At 42.6% G+C, this 25,205-nt stretch overlaps 1 protein-coding gene across 1 annotated transcript; it reads left to right on the top strand.

Moving 5' to 3' along the window:
• The first annotated feature begins 7,577 nt into the window (after positions 1 to 7,577).
• Positions 7,578 to 11,020, top strand: LOC121873105. Its single transcript, XM_042376416.1, has 4 exons — positions 7,578 to 7,714; positions 8,041 to 8,680; positions 8,933 to 9,507; positions 9,580 to 11,020. Exons 1-4 carry the CDS (start codon positions 7,578 to 7,580, stop codon positions 11,018 to 11,020), a joined length of 2,793 nt encoding a protein of 930 aa, XP_042232350.1.
• The last annotated feature ends 14,185 nt before the right edge of the window (positions 11,021 to 25,205 follow it).

The following is a 25,205-nucleotide window of genomic DNA, read 5'->3' as shown; positions in this document are numbered from 1 at the left end:
ATCTCGTCAGTGGTGGACATATCCAGCGACCTCAAGACCAGCAGTCAGCAATTTTGGTGGATAGTGGACTCCCAAGCGTTGAAGAGGACTTGCCCGTCGCCATCTTGAAGCATCATTCAGTTGCTACGCAACAAAGATAAGCACCTGACAGGGCGGCGGCCATTGACCCACTCATCTCGACCTTGAATCAGCTGTGCCAGTGGGAGGGATGGCTGCCTCTGTCGGCATCCGTTTTCTACGACGACCGAGACCTCCATAAATAAGTACTTAAGTATACATTATATATACCCACATTAAAATATTCAACGACATAACTTCACACAGATAGACATCGTGTAGGTTATATCAATTATTATAAGTGCCCTACTTATTTTAATATATACTGACGTAATATAATTTCCAGTATTTATTTTTCACCTGTTCAGCTGTTGATACTTTAATTATTTTAAATATATTTTACATCAATTTCTTGTAAATGGACGGACAAGGTTTTTTTTTGGTTTAAATCTAAATATTTTTCAAACCTTAGACATAGAAAATGCGGACAATTGTTTTTTTTTCCCAGGAAGGATAATAATGCTAATAATTTTCAATCTACAAATATGATAGTTTTATATTAATGTTAATGATGTCATAGATACATATTTTCAAACTGCATGACAGTTCTATTTTAATATTAATGATGTCATAGACACATCTTTTCAAAATACAAATATGATAGCTCTACAGTATATTATCACAGACTGTAAATTTTCACCCATACCGTGATAGAATCCTTCACAACTCAGTTCCATTGCTCTCCGCAAAAATTAATGTTTCGTCGAAGAGTCACATGCACCACACACTCATTCATCCAGCGTGATTTTAGTAGCAAAAGTTGTACAGTGCTAATAAGGTGCGATCTTAAACACGAAATAGGCGAAGATTATTTCTGTCATGTTATTACGGGATTTGCTTACCCAAGTTAACGATTTCCACTATTGTGTTGATATTGGCAGTAATATTTTTGTCTTTTAAGTCAGACTCATCCAATTTTGCCATTGTACACAATATACTCTCCATAAGGCATTGCAGACTAGGGCTTGGGTAGCTGTTCAACCGCAGGTGTCAGCTATTCCCCAGTTTAGTGTTTACACACATATGCATGTAACATGGTTAGGTTTATGTATAGGTTTTTTCTACGAGTTTAGTTTATTCTTCGCTTAGCTTGGATGGTGTGACCGAGCCATATAATAGCCCCTGTCTTATTGGCAAAAGTATTATATAAAAGGGTTAACTACATTGGATTTATATAAGCTATCATCCTCTGTAACTTTCCATTAGCTATGAGGTAGCATATTCAGAGCACGTGATAAGGTGTGCCCACGGGAAGCCGCGTCACTTTGTGCTGAGCTAAAGCACTAAGTAGCCGGCTCTCTGGCCACCTAATGCGGGCAGTAGTTTGATATCCTTGACTAGAGGAAGACAATATTGAAAGGCATCGTGGATGGTTCCGTCTTCCTCGAGGGAGGACGTCGGATATGTTTCCGTTCTCATTGTCACTCAACACCTCACACCAACCGGACGTATTTAGCAGAGCTGTATCTGAAATAGTTCCTCAATAAATGGATGACAGACAATTGGGTTTCGCTACTAAAACCCTATATAATATACATGTTCCAGCCTCATTAACCCAGATGTAATCAACGGTTAAAGGACCAGAACAGGTACAGGTCGGCCTAAAGTCGAGAAAAAGTTGGCAAAACAATGGGGATTTAAGTTCCCAGTTGAGAAGACAGTGGGAGTGGTCTTCACCAAACGTAGCGTAAATAAGGCAGTATAGAAATTAAATGATACTCCTATTAAAATTCAGACTTCAATAAAATTTCTCGGTATCCATTTTGACCGGAAACTAACGTGGAAAAACCCCATTAACGATCTACAGTAGAAAGTAGATGCTTAAAAACAGCAAATATCCTGAAAGTTTTATCAGGAATTACATGGGGAGCCTAAAGCAAATCCTTATTAATGGTGTTTAAGACCCTGATCAGATCGAAACTCGACTATGGATGTCAGCTGTATGCTGACATGACACTCGCAAAGCTGACCAGAATACAGAGCCGATGCCTTCGTCTATGTCTGGGTGCCTACAGGTGTACACGTATAGAAAGACTGGAGGTAGAGGCTCATGTCCCCCCACTCCACCTCAGGAGGGCTGTGTAGGTCCCATGCCTATGCCGCCCGCCTCCAGACCTTGTGCCAGGGCGTTGTATCCGTTTAGAGGTCGTTGATAGATATGTTCCACCGTTGTGCCCGCTATGTGAGAACCCCGACTTACATCCCGAGGCTCCTAAAACAACTCGCGTATTCACAGACAGGTCCAGGACTTACAACAACGGTGGGGAAGAGAGGGGACCGGAGTTTCCGCTTGCCGCGGCATACAACCATTGTCATTGCAATAACAAGCGATGTCAATGATATTTCCATCATTTCCGACTCTATGTCAGCTCTTAAAACATAAAAAATTGAGACACTATTAACAATGAGGTGCCAAGAACTTCGTGTTGATATTGGTGCCTGGGCACTGCAACACTAGGGGCAATGAACACGATGTGTCTCAGAGAGACAACCAATGTACCCTGGGAGCGGCAGTCGTATTTCTCCTTGGGAAGACATACGAGTATACAACAAGCAAGTGGCAGGTGGAATGGACCAGTTTAAATCTTCGCAACAACTGCAAGATTAACATTGGAAACTATCCGTCAGCATACAGAGAGAACAGGAATTAAGAGGTGGTTCTCGCAAGATAAAGGTTAAATTGCACCTATTTGCCACACCTAAAATCTTACATAGATAACCCTTTTCCTCCCATCTGTACCGATTAAAACAAAATTAAATCTGTTAAACACATTTTGACAGAGTGCAGCCAGGACGAACCAAAAAGTCGACGGCTGGCTATGCTGGCGACCAGGCCTAGTGCAAGATGATGTCACCATAAGTGACTCTGTAATACTCTTGTTATCAGCACGATGTACAGTAAATGGCACACGCAACGTCTGATTTTCATGTCTGTAAAAATGTCGCAAATCAATAAAAATAAATACAAAATAAAAATAAATAAAGAAAATGGAAAACATACAACACAAGACACAAATCATAGACATTTCCACTACTTACAACACGCACATATATATATATATATATATCTATATATATATATATATATATATATATATATATATATATATATATATATATATATATATATATATATATATATATCTATCAGAGAAAGGTTTCACTTGCCTGGTCATTTCATCTGGACTGTCATTGATTCACCATCATATCACCCATTCATACCATAACCCATCACAACCAAAAACCAAAACTACAAAGCCAAGGAGAAAGAAGACCATCAAAGTAATAAAGCACAAGAATGAAGATCAAGAATGGAAAAACACCAAAAATGATGCAAAAGAAAAACGAAGAAAGAAGACAACAGCTCGGGACGAAATGGCCGAAAGGCGAAATGACCAGAAATCCCCAAACCAACCAAGCCAAGCAGTTCAGTTTTGGTCACCGTACTACATAATGGCTATCGTATCCCGGAGGATGACAAGAATAATCCCGGGCATTAGGAACCTTAAGTATTGAGACAGATTAAATCAAGTGAATTTGCACTCCCTTGAGAAACGTAGAGTGAGGGGCAATATGATCCAGGTGTATAAATGGATGTCAGGTTTAACAAAGATGATATAACAAAGGTACCAAAACTATGCAACCTGGAGCGAACTTGTAACAATGGTTTTAAATTAGACAAATTTAGATTTAGGCGCGAGATAGGTAAACACTGGGTTGGAAATATAGTAGTGGATGAGTGGAACAAGTTACGAATCATCACCATTAACTCGAACACGCTGAGTAGCTTCAAAAATAGGTTTGACGGATGTATGAGCAATAGGGGTTGGGTGTAAACGGGATTGCCCAGTATGGGCGTATGAACATTCGCACTCAAATGACAGTTGTAACAATTGTCTATGGTAAGTTCGACTATAACACGTCTGTATCCAAAGACAGATGAGGCATGTATGTCTCCAATGGTGGAAGATATAAGATGGCAACCCACAGCTTGTATCCGTCATTACCAAAGATATGGAGTCATAATGCGTCATAAGGAACCTTCGAGAAGCTTTGACAGATTTTCGTTATATAGAACTTAGGATTTTATGTGAATGTACATGTTACCGCAAGCGTTACATAATTATGATGACATATAAACAAATGTTTTGTTAGGCTGTAACTCACAATGTAGAGTGTTGAGATGGTTGAAGATGAGAGGCCCAGAAGGAGGTTGGAGGGTGTGAAGGGAGTTTGTTTATGTATAATTATAATCGCCTGACTCAGCCATAGCTGACCAGCCAAGGAGCCAGGCTATAGGGTGGGCATTTCAGTATAGCTACCCATATCTTAGAGTCAACACCTACCCTGGCTTCTCTCTAGACTTTCAACACGTAAGTTTAACTAGTACTTATTGTGTACACAGGTAGACTGTGTCATTGTGTTTGTGTTAAGATTAGACTAATTACATAGCCATGATTGTTATGTAAATATATATTGGATTTAACATTTATGTAAGAGTGCCTATGTATGACTTACTTGAAATACTAAATGAATTGTATTCAACAGGTTTGACCGAATTATAATGTTCGTGTACGACGTGAGAAGTATTATTCACCCTCTAACCGTCTGATTGGCGGTTACAGTCAAACGTGAATGTCTACTGTGTAGCGGTGCTACCTTGAACCAACGCGCGGGCAGCAGTAACCAAGGCCAACTCAACTCAACCTACTGGAGGGATGCGGGTCACTGTGTGCGTGAGTGTGTGCGTGCGCGCGCGCGTGTTCCCAGTGCCACGGATTACAGTGCAACGCCCGTAGATTTATAGTGGCGATAATACTTGAACATTTTGTTATTGAAGAAAATAATGTTGTCAGAGTGAGCTCAGCCACTCTTAGTGTAGCGTGTGGGTGTGGATGTGTGTGTATCCAGTGGTGAGTAAGTGCAGTGCAAAGTCCGTGTACTTCTCACATCGATAATAGTTAAACCTTGTTAGTCCAGAAAATAGTCTTGTCTGGGTGATCTTCATCACTCCCAGTGTAGTGAATATGGGAATGAAAACACTATGACATTATTGTTAAGTGCAGAACACAATTAGCAGTCATAATTGACTGAAGTGATATTGCTTTGTAAATAACCCAAATATCAATGTAAAGTCTGTAATGATATCAGGTGCGAGTGTATGACGAGGCACACGAACGAGCCCTGATTCAAGAGTGGTGGAAACGAACGCAATTCAAATTACCTGAATGAGCAAGATGTCGGAGATTGGGTATATTGATGACATGGAAGGAGATTCGGACCTAGATAGAAGCAAACATTTTGACCTAATGCCAATGGATCCGCCCGCCGAGGTACAATCAGAGAGTGGTGAAACAGGAAATGAGCTTGCAATACCAGGAGATCCACGGGAGGGTCACAGTAGGTAATTGTATTATCAACAAGCAGTGGCCAGAGCTGAGGCAGCGTCGGATGAAGTAAACCGAGCCCTGCGAGAGCTTAAGGCAGGGTGGATGAAAACGATGCACACTGGAATGGTGGCGGGTCAAGAGACATCAGCACTAACACGAAGAAGTGACAGCTCACAGCCTTCGACAGAGAACTCCAGCAATTATGAGAAGCCAATAGTACGGGAAGAAACCCAGCAACAGGCATCGGTCAATGTCGAGAAAATGGCATCGTCTTTACCGCCAATACTTGCAAACAAAGCGCCTCAAGTCACAATTATGCATCCACAGGGAGAATCAGAGAAGGGTGAAGAAATAAGAGAGCTAGTGGCTACGATGCGCATGCCGCAAGCCACCCTTCCCAAGTTTAAAGGACAAGGGTGGGCGGAGTTTTGGACCTTTATGCATGCCTTCCGTCGATACATGACAAATGCGGCCGTGCCAGAGAAGTACAAGTACCAACTGCTCATGGATGCTTGTGAAGGAGAAGAGTTACATCAAGCAATCATGGGATGCGACTATCTAGAGCCAGACAGAGCCTACAACAAGGCAATCAAGATCCTGGAGGCAAGGTTTGGAGATAAGTATGCATATGCGGACCAGCTGGTAAAAAGGTTCATAGACGCTCGCTCAGTGGGGGGCGTTCGACGACGAAGGGCTGTGAAAACTGGCATCTCAGCTATGGGGTGCAGTAAGCCATCTGGAGAATTTGAACTTGATGTCTGAACTTCAAACAAGGCAGACCTTCAGAACGCTGGTGATTAAGCTTCCCCCCAAATTGAGGGAACGCTGTGTGGATGATGTACGAAATTATCAGAAGTCGACAGGACACAGAACAGGGCTGGTGAAGTGGTTAGCGCTATATTTGGAGGAGAAAGCGGTAACGATGGATGACATGGCTCTGCTATCAAGCGAGGACAGTCAAGAAGGAAGTAAGAAAAGACCAGAAGGATCATCGTCAAGCAAACGTGCCGTGGGCCTAGTGACTATCAGTGAAGCGAAAGGCAATAGAGGAGAAACAAGCTCTGGAAAAGGCTCGTGCCCAGTGTGTTCCAGAGCACATGGATTAGCAGGGTGCGACGAATTCTGGAGCATGTCAGTGAGGGAGAGGTTAGAGAGGGTAAAAGATTACGTTGCTCTTTGTTGTGTCTGAGAGTGGGCCACCTTGTTGCTGAGTGTTGGTCACGCTTCAGGTGTGGCACTGATGGGTGGAAAGAGAAGCATTCTAGACTGTTGCATCAAGAACGAAGGGAGGCACTTACTGCAAGTATGTCAAACACACGCAAGGGTGGTGTAAAGCGAAATTTTCAAGGTATCGTGAAACAGGAGTCAGTGGCAGGCACCTCTGATGGTGGCATGGCCCAGAAAGCCAACGACAGTTCGTACATGGCCGGAAAAATAGGCCATGTCTATGCTACAGGGACAAAGGACGCCCATGAAAACCCATACAGCTGCGAAAGCAACATCTGACTATCGACAAAAAATGCCAAGATTGTACTGCCCATAGTGAGTGGGAAGATTCGGGGAAAGGACTCACACCAACGAAATCACATCAGAACTTTAGCTCTCTTGGACTCAGGCAGCGACAGGTCGTATTGCACCAAAGATCTGGCACAGAAACTAAGGATGAAAGGGACACCTACCCTGGTAACCATGGGTACACTTGCCAAGAGATGATACTCGAGTCAGCGGAGATAGATCTAGAAGTGGTTGGCGCAGGCATGAACGAGGCAGAACCATACTTATCCCGAAAGTACTCATTATACAAAATTTCCCCACAACGCTGCACAACTCCGTAGCGAACACAAGTGATATCTCAAGGTGGACCCATCTGCGAGGTGTGGAATTACCAGAATTGTAGAGCAACAGCATAGAAATTATGATAGGACAAGATGTCCCACAGGCCCTGGTACCTTGGAGGTCAGAGCAGGAAGGGATGGAATGCCATTCGCCATAAAAACGCGACTGGGTTGGACAGTAAATGGACCGGTGGGGCACCAAGACGCACAATGAGTTTGCATGTCAGGATGCCTGATGACCGAAACTGTCGTGAGTCCTGAAACCCGTCTGGAAAGACAAGTTAAGCTTTTTTGGGAGCTGGAAAGTGGGGACACAGGAGCCTTGCAGTCAGCAGCTCATTCACTTGAGGACAAAAGAGTGTTGAGGCTATGGTCAGAGACAGGCATCAAACTAATGGTCATTACCAATTTCCCATACCGTTCCGTAATGAGAACACGGAACTCCCAAACAACAAGGCCGTGGCGGAGCGTTGACTAGATGGGCTTCGAAGGAGACTATCCAAGGACACACGGCTGCGACAAGGAAACGTAGAGGAAATAAATAAACTGCTTGCTGAAGGATATGCTGAATCAGTGCCTAAGTGCCAGTTGGAGTCAGATACTGGACTGGTCTGGTATCTGCCTCATCACCCGGTGTTGAACCCTAATAAGCCAAACAAAGTACGCATAGTTTTTGACTGTGCCGCCAAACACAAAAGGATATCGCTGAACGACCAGGTACTACAAGGTCCAGACTTCAACAACAAATTACTTGGAGTTCTGTTTAGGTTTCGCCAAGGAACTACAGCCATCATGGAAGATGTGGAGGCGATGTACCATCAAATCCATGTAGCGCCAGAACATCGAGATGCGTTAAGATTCCTCTGGTGGGAGAATGGGGACCTGAGTAGAGAGCCAGTAACTTACAGGATGAAGGTGCACATCTTTGGTGGGATGTGGAGCCCTTCATATGTAACTTACGCTCTCCGGCGCACATTCCAAGACCACAGATCCGAGTTTCCCGACATGGTGGCGCAAGCGGAAGTCAACTTCTCCGTTGACGACCTGCTCATGTCGCTGGACTCCTCAAATGAAGCATCAATGTTAGAGTGTCAGCTTCGAAGACTGTTGGCGTGTGGAGGATTTCGGTTAACTAAGTGGGCCAGTAATCACAAAGGAGTGTTGGCTACCATCCCACCGGAGGAGAGGCAAAATGCACTGAAGGAAATTGATCTGAGGCAAGGCAAATTGCCAATGGAGCGAGCCCTGGGGGTTAGGTGGCTCCTGGAAGGTGATCAGCTCGCCATCAAGGTGCAACCTAACTCAAGGCCAGCGACCAGGAGAGGAGTACTAAGCCTGGTCAGTTCTATTTATGACCCACTGGGGTTCGTGGCCCCATTCATCATCAGGGCTAAAATATTATTTCAGTGTGAATGCAGGCGGCGATTAGGGTGGGACGAACCTTTGTCGACTGTTAATCACACGACCTGGAGCACCTGGCTAGGAGAACTGGCCCACCTAGGGAAATTAAGGGTACCCAGATGCCTAAAAACAGCATGTGCTAAAGAAATCATCTCAGCATAGTTGCACACCTTCTGCGATGCATCGCAGGCTGCTTACGGTGCGGTGACCTATCTGAGAATGGTAAACTCTGGCGGAAGTATCCGGTGCTTTTTCGTGTACGGACGGGCCAAGCTGGCCCCACTCAAGCAACTGACAATACCAAGGCTGGAACTTTGTGCAGCTGTCCTGGCAGTGAACGCTGATCGAACGATTCGCCGAGAAATGACCATGGCCATACACGAATCTTATTTTTGGACGGATAGCATGCTAGTCTTGCAGTACATCGCCAATTCGAGCAGACGATTTCAAACGTTTGTAGCCAACAGGATAGCAGTCATACAAGAGCTGTCAAGAACTGACCAGTGGAGACATGTCGGCACATTGCTGAACCCAGCAGATGATGCAACTAGGGGATTACCTGTCCTGGACCTGGTTGCAGGATCTCGGTGGATACGAGGTACTGACTTTCTACTCAGTGTTGAAGAACGGTGGCCAAAGGGAAAGGAACTGCCAGCAGTTCTGAACGACTTACCGGAGGTGAAACGAGAAGTACACCAGAGATCTGTAGTTGCTCTGGCAGTGAGCAAGCAGTCAAAGTGGTCCCTCGCCAAACTGTGGCTCAGGTACTCACCATGGTACCGCTTTGTGAAAGGGGTGGCATGGATTAAGAGGTTCATTTGATGGCTTGGGTCCAGTACAAGGACCGCAGACCTGCGCCTCAAACTGAAGAGTCTAAGCACTGAGGAACTACAGTCGGCTGAGCAGACAATTATAAAATTGGTGCAGAAAGAGGCTTATGAGAAAGAAATCCAAACTGTCATAAAGGGTGAGCTGCCGAGGGACAATAAGCTATATAAACTGGAACCTTACTTGGACGAGCGAACGTTGCTCAGATCAAAGGGAAGAATTAAAGGAACCCTTCTTGGGCGAAGTGGTGAGGAGCCAATCTTGCTGCCTAGAGACCACCACATCACCGAAATCATAGTGCGGGAGATGCACGAAGAGAGAGCCGGACATGCCGGACGAGAACACACGATGGCGTGTGAGAGGCAAAGGTATTGGATTCCCCAGGGCAGAAGCTTGCTTGATAGAATCATACGACGCTGTGTAGTGTGCAGACGGAACAACTGGAGAAGTCGGCATCAAAGGCAAGCTGACTTACCAATAGATCGTGTCACTCCTGGAAAGGCTCCATTTGCTTACACTGGAACGGACTGTTTTGGTCCATTCATTATCAAGGTAGAGAGGAAACAGGTTAAGCGCTGGGGATGTCTGTTTACATGTCTAACTATTAGGGCTGTTCATCTAGAAGTCTTGGCCTCATTAGACGCAGATGCCTTCCTCAACACAATAACAAGGTTCTCACGACGCAGAGGTACACCAGAGCGTATTAGGTCGGATAATGGGACAAACATGGTACGGGCAGCCAAAGAGCTCAAACTGGAAGTGAAAAGTTGGGAGCAAGATGACAGACTCAGAGGTGCCTTACTGAAAGCAGATATTGACTGGGTCTTCAATCCACCAGCTGCCCCATACATGGGGGGAGTATGGGAAAGGCAGATTCGCACAGTAAAGAAGGTTCTGCAGGCGATTGTGGGCTCACAAGTTTTAGACGATAAACGTCTGCAAACACTGTTCTGTGAAGTGGAAGCCATAGTTAACAGTAGGCCAATCACCCCGGTTCCAAACACTCCAAATGAACCAAAGGCTCTCACTCCTGCTGATCTTTTGCACTTAAGTCAAAAGGGTAATCTTCCCTTAGGTGGAAGGTCAATAGGCGAATCATACCACAGAAGGTGGAAGCATGTCCAGTACCTTGCAGATCAATTTTGGAAGCGCTGGCTGACGGAGTACCTCCCTCAACTCAGAACTCGACAAGTGCATTTCAGACCACCGCGCAACTTTCGCCCTGGTGACCTAATCATTATAGCAGAAGCAAATAGTCCATGCAACAAATGGCACCTTGGTCGAGTGATGGAAGTCAAGGCTGGCGCGGATGGACTTGTCCGACAGGCAGTGGTAAAGACGTCGACGTCCACAATGTTGCGACCTGTGACAAAATTATGCTTGTTGGAGGGAGCAATGGAAAGGGTTGACGGAGTCAGCCAAGAGAATGAATTGGGTATCCACACATGAAGATGGTGATGTCCGAACGTCAAAGGACCGAGATGTCCTAAGGAACTGATAAGTATCAAAAGCCTGAGGGCAGCTTAGTCACAGGAATGTGACAAAGTTAAATACCACCAGCCTGAGGGCAGCATAATCACGAGAACGTGACAAAATTAAAGTTAAATACCACCAGCCTGAGGGCAGCATAGTCACAATAACGTGACAAAATTAAAGTTAAAATACCACCAGCTTGAGGGCACCTTAGTCACAAGGACGTGACAAAGTTAAATACCACCAGCCTGAGGGCAGCATAGTCGCATGAACATGACAAACTTAAGTATCAAAGGCCTGATCTGGTTTTGAGCGTGAACGCTCAACAGAGTGGGTGTTACCGCAAGCGGTACATAATTATGATGACATATAAACAAATGTTTTGTTAGGCTGTAACTCACAATGTAGAGTGTTGAGATGGTTGAAGATGAGAGGCCCAGAAGGAGGTTGGAGGGTGTGAAGGGAGTTTGTTTATGTATAATTATAATCACCTGACTCAGCCATAGCTGACCAGCCAAGGGGCCAGGCTATAGGGTGGGCATTTCAGTATAGCTACCCATATCTTAGAGTCAACACCTACCCTGGCTTCTCTCTAGACTTTCAACACGTAAGTTTAACTAGTACTTATTGTGTACACAGGTAGACTGTGTCATTGTGTTTGTGTTAAGATTAGACTAATTACATAGCCATGATTGTTATGTAAATATATATTGGATTTAACATTTATGTAAGACTGTAAGAGTGCCTATGTATGACTTACTTGAAATACTAAATGAATTGTATTCAACAGGTTTGACCGAATTATAATGTTCGTGTACGACGTGAGAAGTATTATTCACCCTCTAACCGTCTGATTGGCGGTTACAGTACATGTCATTCTGATTAAAAGAAAACTGTTACAAGAATGTTATATCATAATTAGTAAATGTAATAATGCTATTTTACACTTTACTAAATATCAGATTACAAAGGTTGTTCTAAATAATTGTTCTGTAAACAATTCCTAATTTGATAACACGAGTTAGTAAGGCCTTATTTGGTCATGCAAGGCTTCTATGAGAGAGCCACGAGGCTGACCTAGCTTAGAGAAGGACGTGCCCCTAAATGCTCGTGTTAGTGACCATAGGAAATGGCCGCCGTGGATCGTTGTGTTGTGGGGGAAGAGGGACGGTGTGTGAGGAAAGACGACCCCCTGGCCACTCTGTTAAGTCAGCTGGAGCAGTTAAGGAGAGAGATAGACGTTTTAAGGGGGGAGAACGAAACCCTCAGGACTGAACTCCTTCAGGTAGGTGTCCTGCCTAGCAGGCCACCTGCGAAGGAGGAGCAGGCGTGGAGAGTGGTTGTCGCCAAGGGGACTAGGGTCAGACTCAGGAAAGCTGACCAGGGTGTGGAGTGCAGTAACCCCTACAAAGTGTTGGAGGAAGCTGGCGAGGAAGAAAAGAGGCAGAACGGTGTGGTGCCAGGAGAGAAAGGGGCAGTTGTTCAAACCCTGCCCAGTAGTAAGGTCGTGGTAGTTGGGGACAGCCAGGTGAGGTTCTTAGATATAACTTTTTGTGCAAGAGATAGGAAACGTAGGACTATGGTGTGTTATCCTGGGGCTGGGATAGGGCATGTAGCTGAGAGGATAGATAGAGTTTTGTCAGGGGAGGGTACCAAGCCAGTAGTTTGTCTTACCTGTAGTGTAGGAGGTAACGACATAGGAAAGGTTAGGAGTGAGGAACTTTTCATGAGGTATAGGGAGGCGCTAGGGAAGGTTAGAGATAGGGGAGGGATCCCGATAGTATGTGGTGTCTTGCCTCGAAGAGGAGTTGGTCGTGAATGGCTGTCCAAGGCAATTACCGACTGGAAAAACATTGTGCAAGCAATGGTTGGGCATTCATTGATAACTTGCAACCATTCTAAGGCAACGACTGCCTGTACAGTCGTGGCGAGGTACACTTGTCTCGCGCCGGGGTAAAGACGTTATCTGCATCCCTGGTGTGTGAAATTGTCACTCAGAAGGGGGGGGGGGCGTTTCGCCAGTCGAGTGAGGTCAGGGTAAGTGGGAGAAAAAACAAGCAGGTCCTTGGAAGTAAAATTGGTTACTCAGGACAAGGGGTAAAACAGAACCAGGGAAGAGTAGGTTTAAGTGTATACTATACAAACAGTAGAGTGTTAAAAAAAATAGACTTGCTGAGAGGGGTTGTAAGTACCGAGAATGTAGATGTCATAGCAATCACCGAAACTTGGATGAATCTGGCAAGCAAAAACTTTTTATCAGAGTACCACATAGAAGGGTACAACCTTTTTCACAAGGACAGAGAAGGTAGGAAGGGAGGAGGGGTGGCACTCTTCGTCAGGGATAATTAAAATGCTGAATCAATAATTCAATGAAGGGTGAAATAGGAACCGAATCTGTATGGGAAGAAATTGCGGAAGGAAGAGAAAACTAATTATGGGAGTGATTTACAGGCCCCCAAGTCTAGGGAAAAAAAGCAGCTCGGCCCATATGGCAGAAAATGAGTAGGGCAGCAAAATATAGCAACCTGTGCATTATGAGGGATTTCAACTTCAGAAATATTGACTGGGACAAAATTGTAGGTGATTATGAATCTGAAGACTTCCTAGACGCAGTACGGGACAATTTTTTGAAACAACTAATTACAGAACCTACTAGAGGTAACAATATATTAGACATAGTATTAACAAATAAAGAAAATATTTTCAGTGATATCACAATAGGGGAAGAACTAGGGAACAGTAATCACAGAGAAATCAGATTCACCCTAAATTGGGAAACGAAACAAAAATGTTGATATGGTCAGAGACCCAAACTTTCGATTGGCGGATTATCAGGGGTTAAGATTGTACCTAGGTGAGGTCGCCTGGGAACAGTCAGGTCAGTCCCCAGTAGGAACGGGTGAGGTCACAGGTGACACAACAATTGATCATGACTATCATATATTCACTCGTATACTACGTAAAGCACATGAACAAAATATACCATACAGAAAAATTAGGTCAAATAAGAATGAGCCAAGGTGGATGACCAGAAAACTTAAACATGACATAAGAATAAAGAAAGGAATTTATAAACAAAAATAAAGGGAGGGAGGAGCAGCTCAGAAATAGGTATAATTAACTATCTAGGAATGTTAAGAAAAATGTAAGGAAGGCAAAGAGGGACTATGAAATCAGGATAGCAAGAGAATCCAAGGCGAATCCCAAGGGATTTTTCCAGGTATATAGGACAAAGGTCAAGAACAAAGTTGGGCCTTTAAAGTCAGGGAGGGGGGAAGTGATGGATGACAGTGAAGAAATAAGCAAAGCATTAAACAGCTACTTTTTATCAGTTTTCTCAGAAGAAATTCACGAGGAAATTCCAGAGGTGGAACTGATATTTAAGGGAAATGAAGAAGAGAAATTAAGGAATATAACTATCAGAAAAGAGGATGTTCTTAAGAAGATAAATAAATTTTAAAAAAAATCCCCAGGGCCAGATGAAATTTTCCCTAGAGTTTTGAAATCATTAGACACTGGAGTTGTGCCAGACTTGTGAAAACAGGCAAATGTAGTACCCATATTCAAAAAGGGAGACAGAGCATCAGCGTCAAATTACCGGCCGATTAGTTTGACGTCAGTAGTTGGGAAATTTCTTGAATCAATTATAGCAAATAGCATCCGATCATTTAGAGAAAAGCAAATTAATCTACGACTCTCAACATGGGCTTACAAAGGGAAAATCTTGTCTAACAGATCTGCTGACGTTTTTCAGGTAGTAGATAATGACGAAAATTCCGATGTTATTTACTTAGACTTTAACAAAGCGTTTGACAGAGTAACGTATCCGAGGCTTCTGAGAAAAGTTAAGGCTCATGGCATCTCGGGGAAAGTTTTAAATTGGATAAAATCATGGCTCACCGATAGAACAGAGAGGGTCAGCGGAGATGGTGTTAAATCTGAGTGGGGTTGTATAATCAGTGGGGTTCCCCAGGGGTCAGTACTGGGCCCACGCTTGTTCATAATCTACATAAACGATCTAGATACTGGGATTAGCAGTGACATAAGCATTAAGCAAGTTTGCGGATGACTCCAAAATAGGGCGGCAGATTAATTCAGGGCAGGATGCAAATGCACTATAGGAGGATTTAAATAAACTGCAGGAGTGGTCAGCAAAATGGCAAATGAAATTCAACACCAGCAAGTGCAGTGTACTTAACATTGGAAGAACAAATACTGGCAATGTATACAGCCTGAACAACATCAACCTAGAGAAGTCGACTTGTCAAAGAGACTTACGGGTACTTGTAAGCCCGGACCAACGGCCTAGAAAACAGTGCGTTAATGTTCGAAATATGGCAAACAGAGTATTAGGTTTTATATCTAGAAGTGTAAGTAATAAGAGTGCAGAGGTCTTATTGCAACTATATCTTGCGCTAGTCAGGCCGCACCTCGATTATGTGCTTCAGTTTTGGTGCCCTTATTATAGAATGGATATCAATTCACTGGAGTCGGTGCAGTGAAGAATGACGAAAATGATTCCAGGACTTAGAAACCTTCCATATCAAGATAGGTTAAAGAAACTAAACTTGCATTCCCTAGAAAGACGAAGAGTGCGGGGAGATATAATAGAAGTATTTAAGTGGGTGAAAGGAATCAATAAAGGCGATATAGATCAAGTTCTTAAAATATCTGAGCAGGATAGGACTCATAGCAACGGATTTAAGTGGGATAAGTTTAGGTTTAGGAGGGAGATAGGAAGGAACTGGTTCACAAATTGGGTGGTGGACGAATGGAACAAGCTTAGCAACTTTGTAGTAAGTGCTGGAACGCTGGAAAGTTTTAAAAGGAGGCTACATAGATTCGTGGATGATGGAGAGTGGTAGTAACTCTCGACAGGAGCTGCCATGCACAGGCCAACCGGCCTATTGCAGACTCCTTATTTTCTTATGTTCTATGTTCTTGTAGTACGAGCCGAATCCAGGTCGGTGCAACCGATGCTCTTGCATCACTCAAAAATTGTGACCGATGCAAAGGTATATGCATCCGTCAAATAATTTACCTATCGGTAACGTGATCTCATCCTTAGTGTTGACCTGCATGGTCCTACCATCCACTATCACTACATATAACACCATCCATCATCACTACATATAACATCATCCATCATCACTACATATAACACCATCCACTATCACTACAAATAACACCATCCATCATCACTACATACAACACCACCCATCATCACTACATACAACACCACCCATCATCACTACATATAACAACATCCAACATCACTACATATAACACCATCCATCATCACTACATATAACACCATCCATCATCACTACATATAACACCATCCATCATCACTACATATAGCACCACCATCACTACTACCACCATCATCATTACCACCACCATCATTACCACCACCATCATTACCACTACTATCAACCAGTCTCTACCACCACCACTATCACCACAAACATGCCGCTATCACCATCATCACCACTACCACTGTCACTACCACCGTCACCACCACCACTACATAAAACACCATCCATCATCACTACATATAACACCATCCATCATCACTACATATAACACCATCCATCATCACTACATATAACACCATCCATCATCACTACATATAACACCATCCATCATCACTACATATAACACACCATCCATCATCACATACATATAACAACATCCATCATCATCACTACATATAACACCATCCATCATCGCTACATCCATCATCACTACATATCATCATCACTATATAACACCATCCATCATCACAACAGATCATCCATCATCACACACACACACACACACACACACACACACACACACACACACATACTTCTTTGTATATATATATATATATATATATATATATATATATATATATATATATATATATATATATATATCAGATAGATCACCACTACATATAACACCACCCATTCTCACTACATATAACATCATCAATCATCACTACATATAACACCATCCATCATCGCTACATATAACACCATCCATCATTACTACATATAACACCATCCATCATCACTACATATAACACCATCCATCATCACTACATATAACACCATCCATCATCACTACATATAACACCATCCATCATCACTACAGATCGGTAAAGTACTGTAATTTCAGAGATTCTCGTGCGGACACACACACACACACACACATACTTCTTTGTTTCATATATATATGTGTGTGTAGTGCAGGTATACATAATGTATTGTGTATAGACAGTGTTGGTATGCTAATAATATATATTATATATTTTAGTTCTTTATACCTACACTGTCTATACACATGCTAAATCTGTTTATCCGATGGTGAAAAGTGGCACCTCCGCGTTAAAAACCTGAATATACGATAGCTCTCTGAAACGACAATATACAAGGCCTGCTCTCAGTATTCGTCTTGTAACAAGTGTACTCTCGTGTGACACAGTGGCTAGTAAAAACACATTATCAACCCACGACTACAAGCTATGTATTCTAAGCCAATTCTCTTCGGTAGTTCTGTGTCGGTTAATTTGTTCAAAATCTCAGAAAGAAAAGTGTCACGTGAGGTCATGGATACCACTACAAATCACGTTATTTCTCTTGTCCAGTTGGAGTTCAGTAACGTCTAACTTTAGCGGATGTTTGACCGATGACGAGTAAATTACCATAGACATGCTGTATATGTTAGTTTCAAAGACCGAAAAAGTTCCAAAATCAGAAAGCAAAATTTCATTGTGGGTTAGGTTAGGTTAGTTTGGGTTATATTAGGTTAGGTTTGTTTGGTTAGATTAGGTTTGGTTAGGTTAGGTTTGATTAGATTAGGTTTGGTTAGATTAAGTAAGGTTTGGTTAGGTTAGATTACATTTCGTTAGATTAGGTTTGGTTAGGTTTGGTTTGAGGAATTTCGAGATAGTGCAAAACACTTTGTGGTTATTTTGAAAATGTCTACAACGATTTGTGGTCGTTCTTTGTTTAGCTTAGTGAGCGAATTCGGCCTTTAAGCCTAATACATACATACATACATACATACATACATTTATTATAATAATAATAATAATAATAATAATAATAATAATAATATTAATAATAATATTAATAATAATAATAATAATAATAATAATAATAATAATAATAATAATTATTATTATTATTATTAGTAGTAGTAGTAGTAGTAGTAGTAGTATTTGTGTGTGCGCATGCATTTATTACAAGTGTAAATTGGGGGGGAATATGTGCCTGTATGTGCGTCTATTTCAAGGCGTTTTCATCTGCACAGTATGTCTGCGTTTTGTATCTTTGGTGTGTGTTTGTCTATGTATGTTTTGAATCCATTAGTGTACCTGTCCGTGGGCATATAAGCATCAAACTTAAATTTTTCTCCAACATTAAGTTAACAAACAATCTCATTAATATCACCTACCACCACGGTTACGCCACTGAAAGTTATACCACAAACAAACAGATCCAAATTATAAGACACAGTACAAAGCACGAGAGCGCGGGAGTGTACACCTTCACTCTGATGAGGCCAAAACTAAACTAAGAGCAGACTCGCTGTCGCTGAGTGAGGGTTCCCTCAGTTGTTCCTCACCCCACATGTAACTGTGATCACATGTTATCTGTGATCATCTTGTGCAGGAGGCAGTGGTCCTAGAGAGGCTTCATTTTACTACTATGTAACGTCTCCATTTCTACACAGAAGGTGTGGGCGATTCTTCCATCCTGATGACGGAAACTAAAACCAATATTCGTGATAACGTTCTTGTGTGCCCTTGTCACAGGAGCTTGTGCTTTCCAGTTTGCAAGGTCAGGTAGCGTTGTGGAGTTGCTGATGCAATAATGAGGCGGTGGTGCCGGTTCTTCCCTGCGTCACATTGGAGTGTGTAATTTTGTGATTATCAGTGTGTTTATTCACTGCCAGAGTTACATACTTCTCGTGAATATGATCAAATGATGACTTTGTTGTGCTAACATTGGGCAAATAGACTAAGTGTTTATCACTGTTTGTATACTCGCGGCACTGTTTATATAGAATACATTATGTATACCTGCCTTATGACCGGAACAATGTCGACACCTGCTGACCCCTTGGGACTTGATATCACTCTCCTCTACTGTCAAGTATTACTCCTTAGTCTGTACTCTTTCCTGAAGATGTGAATTACACGAAAGCGAAAGCGCTTGGGAACTTCGTGTTTTCTTGTTTCCTATGTGGTTATCAGTATATATATATATATATATATATATATATATATATATATATATATATATATATATATATATATATATATATATATATATATATATATATATATATATATATATATATATATATATATATATAAATATATATATATATATATATATATATATATATGTATATATATATGTATATATATATATATATATATATATATATATATATATATATATATGTGTGTGTGTGTGTGTGTGTGTGTGTGTGTGTGTGATAGCAGAATCGCCGCCCTACGAGCGGCTCATCCGCTAGGTCTCGGTAGGACGCCACCCTCCGGAAGGCTCCACATTGTCTACCTATTCAGTTCCCAAAATTTCTTCTTCCATCAAAAGTTCATTAACGGTGTATGTAAGTTCCACCGTGTTCTTCATCACAACGGTACAGCAAAGTATATTTTTTAGCATTAAACTGTTATTATTTTATTGTCTAATCATCACTACATATAACACCACCCATCATCACTACATATAACACCATCCACTATCACTACATATAACACCATCCATCATCACTACATATAACATCATCCACTATCACTACATATAACACCATCCATCATCACTACATATAACATCACCCATCATCACTACATATAACACCATCCACTATCTCAACATATAACACCATCCATCATCACTACATATAACACCACCCATCATCACTACATATAACAACATCCAGCATCACTACACATAACATCATCCATCATCACTACATATAACACCATCCATCATCACTACATATAGCACCATCCATCATCACTACATATAACACCATCCATCATCACTACACATAACACCATCCATCATCACTACATATAACACCATCCATCATCACTACATATAAACCACCCTCACTACTACAAACCATCATCACTACCACCACTACAACCACCATCATCATTACCACTACTATCAACCAGTCTCTACCACAACCACTATCACCACAAACATGCCGCTATCACCATCACCACCACTACCACTGTCACTCCCACCGTCACCACTACATATAACACCATCCATCATCACTACATATAACACCATCCATCATCACTACATATAACACCATCCGTCATCACTACATATAACACCATCCATCATCACTACATATAGCACCACCCTCACTACTACAAACCATCATCACTACCACCACTACAACCACCATCATCATTACCACTACTATCAACCAGTCTCTACCACAACCACTATCACCACAAACATGCCGCTATCACCATCACCACCACTACCACTGTCACTCCCACCGTCACCACTACATATAACACCATCCATCATCACTACATATAACACCATCCATCATCACTACATATAACACCATCCGTCATCACTACATATAACACCATCCATCATCACTACATATAGCACCACCCTCACTACTACAAACCATCATCACTACCACCACTACAACCACCATCATCATTACCACTACTATCAACCAGTCTCTACCACAACCACTATCACCACAAACATGCCGCTATCACCATCACCACAAACATGCCGCTATCACCATCACCACCACTACCACTGTCACTCCCACCGTCATCACTACATATAACACCATCCATCATCACTACATATAACACCATCCATCATCACTACATATAACACCATCCGTCATCACTACATATAACAGCATCCATTATCATCACTACATATAACACCATCCATCATCACTACATATAACACCATCTGTCATCACTATATATAACACCATCCATCATCACTACAGATCGGTAAAGTAGTTTCCGAGATTCTCGTGCGGACTTACACACACACAAACACACACACACACACATACACACACAGACATACTTCTTTCTTTTATATATACAAGATAGATCATCACTACATATAACACCATCCGTCATCACTACATATAACATCATCATCCATCATCACTACATATAACAACATCCATCATCACTACATATAACATCATCCATCATTACTACTTATAACATTATCAATCATCACTACAGATCGGTAAAGTACTGTAATTTCAGAGATTCTCGTGCGGACACACAAACAAAATCACACACTCACACAAACAAACAAACACACACACACACACACACACACACACACACACACACACACACACACACACACACACATACTTTGTTTCATATATATATGTGTGTAGTGCAGGTATACATAATGTATTGTGTATAGACAGTGTTGGTATGCTAATAATATATATTATATATTTTAGTACTTTATACCTACACTGTCTATACACATGCTAAATCTGTTTATCCGATGGTGAAAAGTGGCACCTCCGCGTTAAAAACCTGAATATACAATAGCTCTCTGAAACGACAATATACAAGGCCTGCTCCCAGTATTCGTCTTGTAACAAGTATACCCTCGTGTGACACAGTGGCTAGTAAAAACACATTATCAACCCACGACTACAAGCTATGTATTCTAAGCCAATTTTCTTCGGTAGTTGTTCTGTGTCGGTTAATTTGTTCAAAATCTAAGAAAGAAAAGTGTCACGTGAGGTCATGGATACCACTACAGGTCACGTTATTTCTCTTGTCCAGTTGGAGTTCAGTAACGTCTAACTTTAGCGGATGTTTGACCGATGAGGAGTCAGTTACCATAGACATGCTGTATATGTTAGTTTCAAAGACCGAAAAAGTTCCACAACCAGAAAGCAAAATTTCATTGTGGGTTAGGTTAGGTTAGTTTGGGTTATATTAGGTTAGGTTTGTTTGGGTTAGATTAGGTTTGGTTAGGTTAGGTTTGATTAGATTAGGTTTGGTTAGATTAGGTTTGATTAGATTAGGTTTGGTTAGATTAAGTAAGGTTTGGTTAGGTTAGATTACATTTCGTGAGATTAGGTTTGGTTAGGTTTGGTTTGAGGAATTTCGAGACAGTCCAAAACACTTTGTGGTCATTTTGAAAATGTCTACAACGATTTGTGGTCGTTCTTTGTTTAGCTTAGTGAGCGAATTCGGCCTTTAAGCCTAATACATACATACATACATTTATAATAATAATAATAATAATAATAATAATAATAATAATAATATTAATAATAATAACCATAATAATATTAATAATAATAATAATAATAATAATAATAATAATAATAATAATAATAATAATTATTATTATTATTATTAGTAGTAGTAGTAGTAGTAGCCCTTACTACTCGGACACCGCAGGCCAGGCCGTCACCTCTGTGCCTCATGCGCATAAGATCTAGTTTCTTCGTCCGTATGGGCCCAATAGCAGAGGTCGGAGGCGGAAATATCTGTCGCCCAAGGTGCTGGTCACTATGCCTGGCAACAGTCTTTGCTGCGTCTGTGCTAGCCCGAACCAAAACTGCACAAATTGTCTTTGTGCGAGAAACAACCGATCATGTGTGGATTGCAGGAAGCTAGACCAGTGTCGGAACCCACGTGGCAGGGAGCCGACACAGGCGGCCACATTGGATATCGCCGGGACCCAACCACCCGATGATATCCAAAATAGCAGTGAGTCTACTCAACCCGAAAATGTAGCACTAATAAATGCTGCTCCCTCAGTAGCAGGTGTCCAGGAGGAGAATGAGAGACAGCCGCCTCAGTGGAAAGGCATGTCGATGGAAAATGCAGGAGTATGGGTCAAAGAAACCTACTCAGAAATTGTCAAGTGGTCGCCCGCTAACTTATTTGAACCACCTAAGTGTGCGGCCACCAAAGAAATGATTCGGGAGATGACTTGCTTCATGACTGATTACACTCAGGACCGCTTCCTCGCCCCCCTAGCTCTTCAAATACTGGCAATAATACCACATCTATTTTGTCAGAGGACACACACAAAGGCTAAGCACAAAGAAAATGTGGCAGCAATGAAGAGAAGATTGACAATGTGGCGGACTGGGGCCCTAGATGATCTCCTATGTGAAGCAAGAACACTGCAGGAGAGACTAAAATCTACGGGTGACGGAAAGCAAAACACAGATGACGTGGCAAGAAAATTTGGAAACAAAATGCGTGTGGGAAAAGTGTCTCTCGCGGTAAGATCTCTCACACAGGAATCCTCCGGTGGAGTGATGCCAATAAACAGAGACATTAAAACTATTGAAAGAGAAACATCCCCCTGCAAGCGAAGATGAAGGCATCCGGTTCCAGGGTGACTATATCCCACCAAATGCTGTCCTGTTCGAGAAAATAACAGGAGAGATGGTGTGGAAAAAGGCACTGAAGACTCGAGGAGGAGCCGGCCCTTCAGGTCTGGATGCAAACGGTTGGAGAGTCATCCTCAGCACAAACAAGTTTGGCCCTGTAGCAAGCGATCTCTGCACTACCATTGCCACCCTTGCAAGAAAGCTTGCATCCTCTTGCTGCCATCACCTCCAGGCTCTGACGGCCTGCCGCCTTATTCCACTGGAAAAGAAACCAGGATGTAGACCTATAGGGGTGGGGGAAGTGCTGAGGCGGATCATCGGAAAGTGCATAATGGAGGTGGTAAAGGACGATGTCAGGGCAGCAGCAGGGAACCTACAAGTGTGTGCTGGCCACCAGGCTGGTGGGGAGGCGGCCATTCACGCCATGAGATTGATATTTGAGCAGCGTGATTGTGAGGCTGTTCTCCTGGTGGATGCTTCAAACGCATTCAACATACTTAACCGCAAGGCTGCACTGCACAACATCAAGATCAAGTGTCCTAGCTTTGCGATGTATGTTGAAAATTTGTATAGGAATCCTTCTGACCTCTACATTGTAAACAACAAGGCTCTACGAGGTGATACCATCCTACAGTCGACCGAGGGAACAACACAGGGGGACCCCGTTGCAATGGCAATGTATGCAATAGGCCTATCAGTGCTCCAACAAGAAATAAAGTATGAAACAACTGGGGTCAAACAAGTGGCATATGCTGATGACCTCACAGGAGCAGGAAAAGTGGAGGACATCAAAAAGTGGTGGGACCTGGTAACATCGCGAGGTCCACATATAGGGTACCACCCTAACGCCAGCAAATCCTTCCTCATCGTGAAGCCAGATCATTATGATCGGGCTGTGGAGGTTTTCGGCGAAAGTGAGGTCAAAATAACTAAGGACGGCAAAAGACATCTAGGCGCAGTAATTGGCACTACGGACTTCAAGACCCAGTACGTAGCGGGAAAGGTGAATGAGTGGGTTAGCGAAATCCAAGCTCTATCGGAGATTGCTAACACAGAGCCACATGCGGCCTTTGCAGCATTCACACATGGAGTCAAGCATCGTTGGAACTACCTGATGGGTACCATCCCTGAGATCGGACCCCTCCTCCACCCTTTGGAAGAAGCAATCAGTGTCAAGTTCATTCCCAAACTAGTGAAACACCCCGACTTAACCCTAGCAGAAAGAACACTTCTTGCACTTCCACCAAGACTGGGAGGGATGGGACTAACTAATCCAGAGGAGATTGCTGACTCTGAACATCAAAATTCACTTAAGCTCACAGCAGCCCTCACTGACCACATAATAGCCCAGAATGCAACAGGGGAAGTGGACACCAGCGAAGTTAATAAGATCCGTAGGTCCATTACAACAGATTGGCAGCACTGCCAAAATGACATGTTGCAGCAACTATTGCTGCAGGTTCCAGAAAATTTGACAAAAAAAGTAGCTATAGCGCAGGAGGTGGGCGCCTCGAACTGGTTAACTACGTTACCGATAAGGGCAAATGGTTTCAGCCTTAACAAACAAGAATTTACAGATGCCATTGCTCTAAGGTACGGTTGGCCAGTAGATGGTTTGCCCTCCCAATGCGTGTGTGGCTCTTCCTATGATGGCGATCACGCCATGGTCTGCAAGAAGGGGGGCTTCATATGCATGAGGCATGACGAGGTAAGGGATCTCACAGCAAATATGTTGAAGGAA

This window comes from Homarus americanus, unplaced genomic scaffold, assembly GCF_018991925.1.
Source record: "Homarus americanus isolate GMGI-L3 unplaced genomic scaffold, GMGI_Hamer_2.0 scaffold32929, whole genome shotgun sequence".
Taxonomy (NCBI): Eukaryota; Metazoa; Arthropoda; class Malacostraca; order Decapoda; family Nephropidae; genus Homarus; species Homarus americanus.
The sequence above is the reverse complement of the archived record's forward strand: the minus strand, read 5'-3'. Positions and strand labels throughout refer to the sequence as shown.

Coding starts and splice junctions, on each gene's coding strand:
- LOC121873105 (XM_042376416.1), top strand. CDS start 7,578: ATGACCGAAACTGTCGTGAGTCCTGAAACCCGTCTGGAAAGACAAGTT. Junction 7,715..8,040: donor AAAAGAGTGTTGAGGCTATG/GTCAGAGACAGG, acceptor CAAACACAAAAG/GATATCGCTGAACGACCAGG. Junction 9,508..9,579: donor CTCGCCAAACTGTGGCTCAG/GTACTCACCATG, acceptor GCTTGGGTCCAG/TACAAGGACCGCAGACCTGC.